This window comes from Aegilops tauschii, chromosome 7, assembly GCF_002575655.3.
Source record: "Aegilops tauschii subsp. strangulata cultivar AL8/78 chromosome 7, Aet v6.0, whole genome shotgun sequence".
Classification (NCBI taxonomy): Eukaryota; Viridiplantae; Streptophyta; class Magnoliopsida; order Poales; family Poaceae; genus Aegilops; species Aegilops tauschii.
Window position 1 is genome coordinate 119,698,645 of NC_053041.3, and position 14,357 is coordinate 119,713,001.

General features: G+C 45.3%; 1 protein-coding gene across 1 annotated transcript; it reads right to left on the minus strand.

Annotated features, from left to right (window-relative positions):
* Positions 1-11,380: 11,380 nt before the first annotated feature.
* Positions 11,381-14,092, minus strand: LOC109752741 (L-type lectin-domain containing receptor kinase IX.1-like). Its single transcript, XM_020311637.4, has 2 exons — positions 12,617-14,092; positions 11,381-12,248 (listed from the first exon to the last, which is right to left on the minus strand). Exons 1-2 carry the CDS (start codon positions 14,071-14,073, stop codon positions 11,528-11,530), a joined length of 2,178 nt encoding a protein of 725 aa, XP_020167226.2. The 5' UTR covers positions 14,074-14,092; the 3' UTR covers positions 11,381-11,527.
* Between the last annotated feature and the right edge of the window lie 265 nt (positions 14,093-14,357).

Sequence of the window (14,357 nt, forward strand, 5' to 3'; positions counted from 1 at the left end):
AGTACAAATTTAGGGACTGGCTGTATGTAAGTCGTCTGAAAATTTATTTTGCACAAGTCTGATTCATTAGAGAGATCTGACTCGGTTTCTTTGAATATTTCAGGAGATCATAGTTAAAGAAAGAAAAGGGAACCTGGAAGTTGTGGTTGTCACAGGCCGAGGGATCTTGATATGCTCAAGGGACACAAAAGAGGAGATGGTTGTCAAGCGGAAGTGCATCCCATACCTGGGATGATGCATCTGTTTAGCATGTGACCTTCAACATTGCACGCCGATGATGAAATGCTTGGTTGATGGCAGAATTCATTTAGATATGTAGTTTGGCTCATATTGTCTGTGAAATAATCCAAAGTGCTTCCCCAGAGATATGTAGACTGCAAATATTTCAACTTGTTCTTTGTTTATCTGTTGGGTGTTTCCTGATGGTGTTGACGAACTCATGAGCTAGTGATTAAATTGATGTCATCCGCTCCTTGTTTATTTATGTGTTTCCGCCAACCAACCGTGGCAGAAGATCATGGTTTACTTACCTATTGTGATGATGTGTTTAGTGGTGGAAATTGAGATGCATGGTGATATTGTTGTGTAGATAAAATGGACTGGTTGAGATGCCTTCTTGCTGGCTGGTGTTATTCAACTCATGAACTAGTGTCGCAATTGATGTCGATGAAACATTTAGCGATCGTTTTTCCTGTTTCCCTCGAGATATAGATTGGATTGACTTCATGCGTATATTCATGCTACTGAACTCACGCATATATTCTCCTCCTTTAATTTATTGGTGGCAAGCTCCTTTTGTTTGAGTATCAACATTTGCGAAAGTAGAGAATGTTGACATACAAAAAAAAAAATGGAACAATCAGCGCATCTAGCTGGGTGCTATACAGATCCTTGACCAGAATGGACATTGCAAGTTGGTAACTCAGTTTGCTCCATGCTTCAAGGCACAGTAGTTGTATGTAGAAGGTGATTATGCACAATGCAAGCACGCGTAGATCCAAACAAAAAATGCCGCCCCTAGCCTTTCGGCTTATATGCGCTGATGTGTATCCTAAAAAAGTCATGCCAGTGGTGTACAAGAGCGGACTTGTATTCTAGGAAAGTTGTGTCAGGTGTGTACATGCACAAATGTGTTCTAGAAAAGTACCGTCATTGGTGAAGAAGCAATGTAGCACGTACGGAGTAGGAGCCAAAAGTAACACGAATCAGTCAGTGGCAAAGCAACCGGTAATATCTTAGTTAGCATTCTCTCAGTACACATATGTATTGGGCAGAGTTTTTTTTTTTTTGCGGGGATATTGGGCGGAGTTCTGTAACCAGAATAACAGCCCATCCAGCGGAGAAGAGCCACCTATATACTGTCACGCCGACTATTTCTTGCATTAAGCGAGCCCGTAGGAAACTCTCGCTGATGGGTGTATAGTAGTTGAGCCGGTCCATTTGGGCACACAGTTAAATGAAAAAGGGAATGAAAAAAGGGGAGAAGCGGGGAACGATATCTGGTCTCCTGCAAGAGGGCTGGCTGCACTAGCCACTTCGCCCGTGTCTTGCACGCAGTAAGTTATTGGCGCGATGTGTACTTGAGGTAAATGAGGCCGATTTTTCATGGTTTTCACCTTTTTTGTTTTTCCTTTTTATTCTTTGACAGGGGTTTCTCCATTTATCTCTTTGTTTTTGTTTGATTTTCTTTTTTCCTTCTCCATTTTTTGTTCGATTTTAATTTTTTTCTTCTCCATTTTTTCTTTTCTTTTTTACTTATGTTTGTTTTCGTTTTCGCCGTTTCGTGTTGAATACTAGGGCGCACCCTACTTATAGAGAAAAAGAAACGGGATTTCTCCGGTTTTGTTTTTTTTTTCTTCTCTGGGGTTTTTCATTTGTTTCCTCCTTTTTTTCATTTTCTTTTTTGTTTGGTTTATTTTGTTTCTTTTTGGTTTTCATTTTGGGGGGTTTTCTTTGTTTCTTTTTGGTTTTCATTCTACATTCTTATATACATGATCAATATTTTTTCAAATACTTGTTCATCATTTATCAAATACTTACTCAATATTTTTCAAATACCTATTCTACATTTTTATATACATAATCAACATTTTTTCAAATACTTTTTCAACATTTTTATATACATGATCAACATATTTTCAAATACTCAACATTTTTCAAATACTTCTCAACTATACTTGTTCCACATTTTTTAAATACTTGTTCAACTTTTTTATATACATGATCAATATTTTTTAAATACTTGTTCAACTTTTTTATATACATGATCAACATTTTTTAAATACTTGTTCAACATTTTCAAATAGTTGTTCAACATTTTTTAAATCCTTATATGTTAGAACATTTTAAAGTATAAAAAGAAAACCAAAAAAGAAAACCGAAATGTAAAAAAACACAGGAAAAAGAGGCTCTGGCCTCCCGTGCTCGTGGGCCTGCCCAGCTTGCACGCCCCTTGCGAAGTCGGACTCGCTGAAGACGAGATATAGGCGTGCCCTACTGCCGAGGCACAAACATTTAGACTAACATATAAGGCCTCGCTTGGAATCGGTGCCTCCTCATACACATGTATTTATTTTACGCCTGTAATATTCTACAGTTTGATTTCCACCTGCAAAATAAAAACGAGGATGAAGGCCTGTATATTTTACAGGGGTATAGCTCTCAAAAACGACAATGTAAACAGGGCCCAAGGGCATCTCCCATGGAAAATATCCCCTGGTTCCCGGTTGTATCTACATCCATGGGATTTTTAAATGATTACAACAAAAGTCAAAATAGTTCAGAAGTTTTTCAGAATAAACTTGACTTTATTTTGCACTAGTATATAAATTTTCACGAATAAAAAAACATAGTTAACTTCAGGGTAAGAAAACAGAATTTTGTTCGCTATTATAGATTAGTATTCACACTATTTTGGCAGATTTTTTATGAACAGAAGTCAAAGCCAATTTTTCTTTTTGTGGATTTTTTCACAAGTACAATGGAAGGTCAATTTTATTTCAAAAATATTTTCAGTTTTTTTGAATTTTTATTTAATTACTATTTTTTCATATAGGGTGTATATACACACATAGACCAAAATTTCCCCTCCCATCTCTCATGGTGCACTGAAATAAGATGGTGAGAAGGAGTATGTTACATGTACACACACATAGACACTTGGCGCAGCGCCGCCTCCTCCCTTTGTTTGTAATAATGCAAATTAGCAACCCGGTGTTCCTTTTGATGACGCATGACGTGATAAAGCAATGACAAATTTCTATTGCTCGAATCATGGTGTTGTACTATTTATTATATGAGTACCACAGTCAGAAATTTCAATTACTTATGGCAGTGTTGTATTACGATGGCTCTATCTAGGTGTCTTCGACACCACTACCATATTCATTCCAACATTACGAACATTGAGTTATGATTATTGACGTGACGAGCTTACCAAAGCCATCACGGACCGCAGAAGTCGTGCACCTCGCCGCAGGTCCCAGATTACAATATAATAACATTTAAAACATGGCCTTCAATGAAACCCTTCGCAATATTATTTTTGCCGAATTTTCCCGCCACCACAAACTTCTGTTCCGAGGAGATCGAGTTGAAGGCCTGTTCCGGTACTCCGCATGAGCATCCTTGTTCCGACAAGTGGTACATGTTTTTTTTCTAATGACACGTAGTACATGTATGAACTCAAACTTAAAAATAATTAGTCTGCATTTAAATTTTGTCCGAAGTCAAACTTTGTAAAGCTTGACCAACTTAATAAGAAAAAAATATCAACATTAGAAATACAAAATCATTATTATTAAATGCATCATGAAATAAATTTGCATGTATAATTAGTGCATGATTAAGTGTGGGCCTCACACTCTCGTAGATGGTCATAGACACCACTACCACGGCCCGGGGGGGGGGGGGGGGGGGGCATGAGGGGCGGTCGCCCTGGCCCCCAAAGACGAAGGGGACCCTCGAAGAGAAACACACATACTCCTTCTTGCACACAAAAGGTCACAAAATTAAGACGCATCTGTAATGAACTTGTAAATATTGTGAGGGTCCCTCGAGACTGCAAATGATCCTCCTCTGTTTTGCAGTGCTTCTGCTCCAAAACCTTTGTCCCAGATTATAGTATAACTAGAAGATGCCCCGCGCGTTGCTGCGGACCATTTGCTACAACTATATTGTCTTATAAAGAAACAACAAAAAAGATATAATGTAAAGTCAACGACCTATGTAATCTAGCGTGATGTTCACAAAGATTAAATGATGCCTTAGAACATGTCGTAAATAGAATATTGGTGATAAGAACACAATACGTATGCGAAATGAACTCCATAACCAATGACTGAATCAGAAAGCACCTGCAAATGAGCCACTAAATGTCCTTCTCTCTAAATTCCTGAAGCCAAGCTTTTGAATGACAAAAGTGAAGCACTGAAATTAGTATTGGTCTCAATATCTGAAGGAGGAAAAAAGTGATAACAATGGGTATGGTTTTCTGATCGTTCCAATTCGCGATGTTTAGGTCCACCAAAACTAAAGGATCACAAAAATTAGGGTGCATCTACTAAGTAATAATGATCTAAGTGCATTATGAAGATATGCTAAAAGAAAGTGATGTGGAAGCCTGGACGTGTAACAGAGGACAGAAGATGTTCTTGGCAACTCGCATGGGCTCCAGTAAATTGCTGCTCCAAGTCGGCGAAGCTTAGTGGCGCGTGTCTTGTAGAATGATCGAGATGCCGCAGCAATGGATGTGCAGCAAGCGGATGGGTCTGTCACCATTTCTCTGCTGATCTGTGCGCGATACCAGTATGTCCACCCTGTGTAGAAGACAGGAAAATGAAATTGTGAAAACAAAATAGTTGCCTCACATATATGCCTACCTAAATTCATCCAAGCCTATCTTCTTGATTGAGTGACAATTATGACTTACTTGAATAGAAGGGATAATGAGATTTCGTCCTGGGTTGTAGTAGATGATTTGTTCCAACCAATGCATTGCATGGAATGAAGGGAATCATATGAATGTGATTTGTAACGTACTGAAACAAATATAAGATGCATGTCATGCGTTCATCAAGTTCAGATAATAAATTTTACAGATGGGATGATTATCTACTAACTCAAGCGGTAAGAAACCTATGCAGGAAGAAAGCACAAATAACCATCGCAATCTGCAACAAATCATCGAGCAACCTGTGGCCAAATCTTTCTTACAAATTATGAAATCAGACAAAAGATTGGATTAGACAAAGAAAAGAGGGCTAGAGAGGGACCCAATCAATCAGCATGTACATGTTGGGAAGTGTAATCAAAGATCTGAGTCCAGTTGTGGTGGAAGACGATTCTCTTCTTTCAGAAAATAAGATTCATACACACTTGTGCACTCCAGGCTGATATTTAAAGGATAATAAGCGAGCGGTTCAGTTACCTCCTCCGCATTTGTGTCATTGTGTGGTGCGGCCGTTCGTTTTTGGCACATTTGCAGGAAAGGAGATTGTGGGGAAGAGGAGCCGATTAGGCAGAGTCAACAGCCGATCGAACAAGCGATAGAAGGCAGGAATCCAACGTCGTGCCATAGTGGGCATTTATTTTGGCATGTATTAGCAGATGGGCCAATAAGCTGGCCTACTACGAGTTTGTACATGCAGCAGACCATGAGGCGTACGGTGGCCTGGGGTCGCGGCGAGGTGGCGGCAGTGGCGGAGGAGAATCGGTTCCTATGTGCGCTATTGGCGGTTGTGCGGCCGGCTTAGCCGGCGCGGGCGGCCAGGGGAGATAGGCGACCCTGTGTGCAATAGGTTGTGACCGGCATGGCGGCGCGAACGGCCTAGTGCAGGAGCGATCCAGCTTTTCGATGGGTCGTGGTGAGTGGAGGACTCTCCTCTTATTTCTCTCGTCAGTTACGGAATAGAAAGAGGAACAAATGCGTCTTACATGGAAATTAAACCGCACCATTAGTTGAAATAAAAACTAAAAGAATTATTGATGTGGCTGAGCTGTGAGATAGTTGTGAACTTGTGATTGGCTGATATTTGATGATATGGCGTGCTGAGTTGGACCACTTGCATGTCAAGAGAATACCTTGTAGTGGGGAGCAACTTCTTAAGAATGTAAGATAAGATTGAAAACGTTGCCTTCCTTGATGACCCGAATCCATGATAAACACATCTTCAATCATATTTGAGTATAAAAAATTGGAGCACACTGAGAGCATCTCCAACAGGCGCCCAAAGACTGGGCCGCGCGCTAAAATCCAGTTTTTTTTTTTTGCGCCGAACAGCTCTAGCAGAAGCTGTAAAATAGTGCGCGCGCAAAAAAGGATTGGGCACGCGCTGAAAAACGCTATCAAAAGCTGCAAATTTGAGGCGCCGGATTGCGCGCGCTTCACAATTTACACCGCGTGTTCTTTTGGACGCGTGTTTTTGGGCATCTGCTAAAGCAATGTTGAGTCCGGCACACTAAAAGTGCTACAGTGGCACGTTAAAACTCTTTTAGGGCGCGGCATTTTTATGCACCCGTTGAAGATGCTCTGATAACGGCGTTCTGCCACAAAGTCCTTGACCAACACTCGATCAAACACCGTCCTCACCACCTTGACAGCGCCACACTAGCAGTACATGTCATGGATCGCCACGAAGACATTCATGAGCTCATTAAAGCCACCACGAGCTGCAAAAGGGTGCACCTCACGGCTAGTCTCAAGCACCCGAGCTCAACACAAGTGGGCAGCGCATACACGGGCATGATGGATTCAGATCGCACCCCGTCCTCATCCTGCATCCTAACGACCATCTCCATGGCGAACCCAGCGAGCCTGTTTCTCGCGTATCCCACAACGAGCACGTTTCAGGTGACGCAGTCATGCACATGCATATTGTCGAAGACCTTGCACGTGTCGCCGGCCCAACGACACCTGGAGTACCTTGTGGCCAGGCACCAACATTGTCGCCGCGAGATGGGCATGGATGACGCGACCCATGGCGAGTTTCGCACGAGCTGCGTGGAACTTGAGTAGCGAGGTGAATGTGTATAGGATGGGGACGTGAAGCAAGACATGGAGGCAAATGTGGGGAGCGCACGACCTTGGACCTCAGGCGCACGTGGTGGTCAGAGGTGGCGTGCCCGCCACCGGGAGGAGATAACAACAAGAACGAGCACAACTTCTTATTTTACCTTTTCTCCTGTTTTTCCATCACAGCTTATTCTTTCCGGATAAACTAAAAACATGCGCTGGATGCATTGCTGCATTGATAGATAAAGAAAAATGTTTTGCGCAAACCTCGTAGCTTGACAAGTATCCACGGGAAACTTCTATATGAGGCTCCGGCTTCTGATGGGTAGCTTCGTTGAGGACACCAAGTTCGCCACAATGTCTTGAGCACTGGGAGACGTTCGTTCTCGCCGCATCGTGTGTTCTTCCTATATTTCTAGATTCCTTGCAGATAGAGAAAAGGACGGTGTGGGGTTCAAGAATCACCCGTTTGTACAAGTTTTTCTGGTTTGATACAGAGTGTTTGATTCCTGGTGTCTCCTATTCTCAAGCTAAACTAGCATTTCCTCTTATGTTTCCTCTTTCGTGCATTGTTGCTATTAATGGATGCCAAAGAAAATTTGTTATGTGGTGAAACTTAATGACTCATGAAACATGAAGGGAACCATTCACCCCTTAGGTTGCTTATATACATTTATCCATGTATATGAGTTGTAAGACATATAAGGTGGTTGGTCATACTATTTATCACCTGTCCATTTTTGAGATTTTTTTTACCCAACATAACCAATGCTTTATATATGGAGGGCTAGGGACGCCTTTTCTTTTAAGCTTAGTTTAGGCTTATGCTCATTGTTTCGAATTTGATAACCAACTCACCTAGTTCTCTCTCTTGTTGCCGAGAGAGCTTGCACAGAAGGGAGGTGAAGGTGCGGAGGAATATATGGGGGCGAGCATGCCTGGCACTCTGGCATGTTAGAGTGCGCGACCACAGTCAAGGTGGTCGGACACAACATGTGCAAACTAGTTTGTTGCTTAAAGTTGCCCACTTAATTATACTAGTATACATGTACGTGCAAATGCACACATTGACATCCCTCGTCCGATTGGTGCATTGCACAACAGCCAGCTCAAAACTCCGTCCCAAATCCCTCTGCGATGATGCGATTAGTACGCGCGCCACCGATACTTATGGACCGGCTGCCAAGGCGGCTGAGACAGCCAGCTACATGCACGGATGGACGACAACAGCAGCAAGCATGTGGATTTTTCCAGCATTAACATCTGTGGATGGTTCTAGAGAACAAGAGTAGCTTGGCTGGTACTGCTTATCTGTCGATGGTTCCGGAGAACAACAGTAGCATCACTGGTACTGTAGCTACAACTGTATTGACGGAGTGAATTGCAAAAAACCACCACATTTCAAGTTTTGTTTTGGAATTGCCACCACATTCCTTGGGCGCCCCAAAAATCTACCGGTTTTCTTGCTAATTTTCTCAATAAACACTAATGATTGATTTGGAGCGAATTAATCCAACTTCTGACATACCGGGCCCACTGGTCAGTGCCACGTGGCAGTAAATGGTGAAAACCGTGTGTTGACCGTGAAGTTGAATGGAGGGCCACCTGTCAGCATCATCATCTCTCTCAAACCGAATTCTCCTCCTTAGGGGCATTCCAACAAACACCTCGCGTGCAAGGACAGAGATGGACGAGAGGGCTCGGAGGTGACCGTGTCGGCGCCTACAGCAGAGGCAAGGAAGCCTGTGGTGCGGTCTTCCCTGGCTAGAGAAGGCTCACACAACGACTTGACGACTCAGTGGCGTGAGCCGGCCATGGCGGGACCGTGAGTCGCGCGGTGCGCGCTGCCCCTGAGCTGTGGCCATGGCGCCAGTGCAAGAAGAGGCTGCCATGGTTGGGCGAGCGGACGTAGGAGGTGGGATGGAGGAGGAGCCGAGGAGGGTGAGTGGAGCGGGAGAAGGGTAGAGGGCTCGGTGGCGCTCCGGTGAGAGAAGGAGAGGAGGAGAGGGAGTCGTGGATGGGACCCTGACATGGGCGGCTCACACCCTCTCTTCCCCAGACGCGTTGTGTCCCACATCGTTGTCCGACCGGCGGCGCGAACCGAGCTCGCCATGGATGTACTGCTCGTGCGCGCGTGGTACTTCATGGATGCTAGCTTGATGCATGCTGCTGTTGCTTGCCGTTGCTACTTGCTGCTTGCCGCTACTGCTTGTGTGCGCAGGCCAGCGAGCTGGTACAGGCAGCGCGGCGTGTAGGCGAGCGAGCCACCTCTCTGCAACCTCCCTCGCATCCAAGTTGTTCGACTGAATGTCCCACAGAGAAGAAGAAGGTTTGAGAGAGACAAGTGTGCTGATAGGTGGGTCCAATGTCTAACTTAACGGTCAACACCATTTGTGTTGACTTGAACTGCCACATGGCACTGATCTGTGGGCCCGGTATGTCAGAATTGGATTAATTCACTCCAAATCGATCATTAGTGTTTATTGAAAAAATTAGCAAGAAAACCGGTAGATTTTTGGGGCGCCCAAGGAATGTGGTGGCAATTTCAAAACAGAACTTGAAATGTGGTGGTTTTTTGCAATTCACTCGTATTGGCGAATCCGAGCATTTCCAACTATTGGATGGACTCTATCAATGGTTCAGGTTGCTTCCTGGTCATGAGATTCAAAATTTCAAAACTGGTACACTATATAGTACTAGTAATTGGCACGTGCATGTCAACGATTCATGTTGATTTCTTCAATTTTTAAATAGCTATAACTCATTATTTATTTTTTCTAGTCATGCAACCATTTATGCTTTCCATTAGCTATAACTCATTTTTGAGATGTTGCTTTCCATTAGCTTTAGATGTTTTTTAGCAACTATTTATGTTTTTTTAGCAAGGTTCTGCCATCAACGCATCGGACATCATCTTATTTTGTAAAATATATATGCTTGATAAACGTGTAGCACTTGACTATAATTATCTTTTTTGCTTATATACAATTTCTTATGTCACATTTTCCCTTTCTTTGAGTGTATATTGTGGAAACTATTATGTCGGTGCGGATCTTTGGAACATGGCGGCCAATGCATCCGAATTGAAAAATCAATTAAAAAAATAAAGATTCAAAACTTTCTGAGATTTATTTAACTAACACGACCTAGCATAATACTCGTGTAAAAAGTTTCACGGGGGAATGGCTGTCGTGGTATCCTCAGCAATAAAAAACCACAAGTCCAAAAAATATAAATAGTCTTTTATATAGTACGTATCAGTTTTGTTTTTTCCCCTGTCCAGGACACCACGCTTACACGTGCAATGCACGTCTTACATTTTTTTTTTAGAAACTTGCCCAATGTACGTATTGCTTTTTTTAGGCAATTTAGTAAGTATTGCTGATGTAGAGTATGGAAGCCCAGCCTCATGACACGGAGAGGAATTTGCAAATTCTGCCTTGGGCTTAGCACGTCCTCCAATCTGCAACATGGCCCAAGATGTATCACGTATTGGGCCTCTTTTCTGGGAAGTGGGAGGCGATGGTTCCAGAACATCGTGGAGGTTGTTATGTTCTACTGTTCATCACGAATCCCACTGATGTCGGCCATTAGATTTAGCACACCGACGGTTATGATTGATGCTCCAGATCCAATTCAAAACTGGTACACTATATAGTAAGTATAGAAGTATAGAAAATTAGGTGTAATTTTTTTAGGACTATTAACCTCCTCTACGTCCTTAGACAACGATGTACGGAAATTATCCATCTTAACACACAACAAGTAAAATGTTTTGAATTCCATTATGCTAATATTCAGTAAATAGTTTACAACCATTTAATAATCAAATATAATAAATCATATATTTTTCAGCTTTAGTTAATTATTCTAAATATTCATGCGCGATACAACAATGTTTTAATGAATTATATTATATCTGATTCCCACACCAATTGCGCAATCTAGTTTATAAAATCTACTAGTACAGTTTCAAGATTTATTATATTATATCTGATTCCCACACCAATTGCATGCAGAGTAGGGCATTTTGAAGAACAAGCTCCATGAAGGCCTTAATTTTGAAAATTTTAAAATTCAAGCACTTCTAAAAAATACACATGTATACAAGGATGTAATGTGTATGTGTAAAATTTAGGAATGAAATACCTTGAATTGCGAGCTGCACAAAAAAGGACAAAAAAATCATAGATTTTGGGGATGAATAGTACATATGCTAAAAAGCCTCAGATATTTTTCGTGTAGCTCTTATTTAACGTATTTCAACTGGAAATTTATACACATGTACATTCTGTCTATTGGTATGCATGTACTTTTTCTAGAATTTTTTAAAACTGAAAAGTTTGAATTTTGAAGTTTTTAAATTAAGGCGTCCATGAAGCCGGGTCTTCGTTTGGCATTTTCCTCTGCATTGATCCCTATATTACTCGACAGTACAAATTTCGTCGGCCGGAAATTTTCTTCTCTGCCACCACAATCGGATTTCTCAGGTGTACTACTCACTCTATACTTGGTTCAAACCAACTCCTCGCTCACAGCCGCTGGCATGCTACTATTTGAAGATCGTGTCGCTGTTGTGCGGCTGGTCGACGACCCGACAGTGGTGGTGGTGTCGCTGTACTCCATGGTGGAAGCTGCGAAAGGCTGCAGGTACACAGCCACCGGCATCTTGGGCGGCAGCACCGGCATCCTGAACTTCCTTGACTGCAGCGCCTCGGCGGCCTGCCTGATCGCCGGCCTCATCTTGGGGTCAGGGTGCGCGGCCCATAGCCCGACGGCCACCACCCTCTCCACCTCCCACTGGTCGAACACGCTGCCGAGACGCTCGTCAGCAGCGTCGAGGGCGGTGCCCCTTCCATAGAGGTCCCACGCCCACTCCAGTAGCCGGAACACCTGGCCGTCCTTGGCGCCGGCGCTGGGCGGCGCCATCGGCCGCCGCCCGCACACGATCTCCAGCAGCGTGACGCCAAAGCTGTACATGTCGGACTCGGTGGACGCCTTGCCGGTGATGACGCACTCTGGGTCGAGGTAGCCCGGGGTACCCGCCATGCCGGTCATCGTCTGCAAGCTCATGCCGTGGTCGATTAGCCGCGAGAGGCCAAAGTCGCCTAGCTTGGTGTTGAAGGACTCGTCCAGCATGATGTTGCTCGGCTTAATGTCGCCGTGGACGACGCATTGATCCCATTCTTGGTGGAGGTACAGCACGGCAGACGCCAATCCAAGAATTATCTGGTATCTGATAACAAAAAAAGGAGCACAATCAAGTAGAATCAGATTTTATCCAAGCACCCCGACTCAGTTTCGAACAACTAGTGTGTCAATTTCGCCACTGTTCATCGACCGAAAATTGGGTCTCAATAGACTCAAACGTAAAAAGATATAGTACAACTAATATGATTTTAGCTATGTGCGTCTTGATTATGTAGAGGTCGGATGTTGCTCATCATTCATTATATCTGTTTAATAAAAGTGTCCTTAATAAAACGATACGAAGATTTTTCTAGTCTATAATAAGCGTGAGTGCAAAATTAGGGTCATTTCAGTCAAGATACGAAATCAAGTTAAGAATACGACTGGCATGTACTCCAAGCAAAGAATGCATACCTGACTTGCCATGTCAGAACCTCTTGTTTGCCGTAAAGGTACCCATCGAGGCTGCCGTTGTGCACGAGCTCGTAGACCAGCAGCAGCCGCCTGCGGCAATGGCACCAGCCGATGAGCTGCACAAGATTCCGGTGGCGCAGTCTGCTGATGATGGTGACCTCCGACCTGTACTCCTTCCTCCCCTCCGAGGACGCCCCTCGAGAGAACACCTTGATGGCGACGTCGCGGCCGCCGAGCTCTTTCATGTGGCCTCGGTACACGGACCCTGAGCCGCCCTGCCCCAGCTTCCCTTCCTCCGCGAAGTTCCTCGTCGCCGCCGCCAGGTTGGCGTACGGGATGGGCCGCGGCCCCGCGCTGGAACCGAACTCATCGTCGTCGATGTCGAGGGAGTCCGGAGTCATATCGCCGGCGAGCATGTCTTTGTCGTCTGGCTGCCTGTTTCTCCTGCTTGCACGCCGGAGCAGAACTGCGACGGCGACCCCTAGCAGGAGCACCAGCAAGGCTGCCGCGGCAACCCCGGCACTGAGTTTGGTGGACCAGATAGACCCGGCAGTGTCGTTCCTTGTCGGGAGCGTGGACTGGAAGGAGCACGAGAGTACCGTGTGATTGCTGCCGTACGCTGCGCCGGTGGCCGCCGAGAAGCCTATGGAGACCTTGTCCGGCAGCAAGTTCCGCAGGTCGATGGTGGCGCCCAGGGTGTAATTGGTTCCACCGACGCTGAGGAAGACGTCCAGCCTCGTCGTGGCGCTGTCGTAGCTCACGGTCGAAGACATCACGCCGGCGTCGACGAGGCTGGTGTCTGGCAAGATCATGAAGTTGCCGCGTGAGTCGATGTTGTTGACGTCTACGCCGATGTGCCGGCTGCTGGGGTCCCACGCGTCGCGGTGGGTGTCGAACTCCACGGCGACGAAGCGGGCGCTGCCGGACGCGTTCGCCAGGTGCGCCGTCTCGTCGAAGAGCCCGAGGCAGCCGTCGTAGGACTCCTGCGGTATTTCGGGCATGTAGGGCGCGAGGAAGAACGCCATGCCGTGCCCAGGGGGGGCTCTCCGGCCATGCAGAGGCAGAGACTGGATGGTGAAGTTGAAGGTGGCGGTGAAGCTGGCCGCCTCGCCCGTGGCGCCGTCCCAGAGCTGCACCGCCGGCTTGTACAGAACGCGGCCCCTTGCTCGGCAGCCTGCAAATGTCTTGTCGCCGAGGAGGTCAATCCTGCCGTCGATGATCTTCGCGTCGTCCTCCGCTCGGAAGTCGCCGGAGCTGAAGGAGTCGTGGTCGAAGGAGACAGCGGTCGCATGGTGGACGACATGTACAGAGAGGAGCAAGAATAAGCACAAGCGGAGCATCAGCACAGCCATCGCTGTGGTTGAGAGTTCTGATGAGGATTGAAACCGGCACAATAGCAGCCCTGTGCTAACAAGCCCGCTTTCTAGTCGCGCGAGGGAAAAACCTTGAGCAGCCATTAACGTACGTTTTCCAAACTAGATGCCAATCTGACATGGAAGTCTGCACCACTGCAAGCGACATCGCAGGACCCGGACACGGGCAAGTGGACTAGCGTGCGTCCCCATACCAGACTGGCCGATCGCCGAGTAGCAAGTTTCTACTAAGAGTCAACTTTGGTCTTTGTTGTTAGGCCGACTACTTTTCGACGACACGCGAGGCGACGACGATGACAACGCGCGTTGACGTGATCCCGACGATCGAAGACGAAGTTCGTTTATGCCGATCGATCGAGATGCGCCAC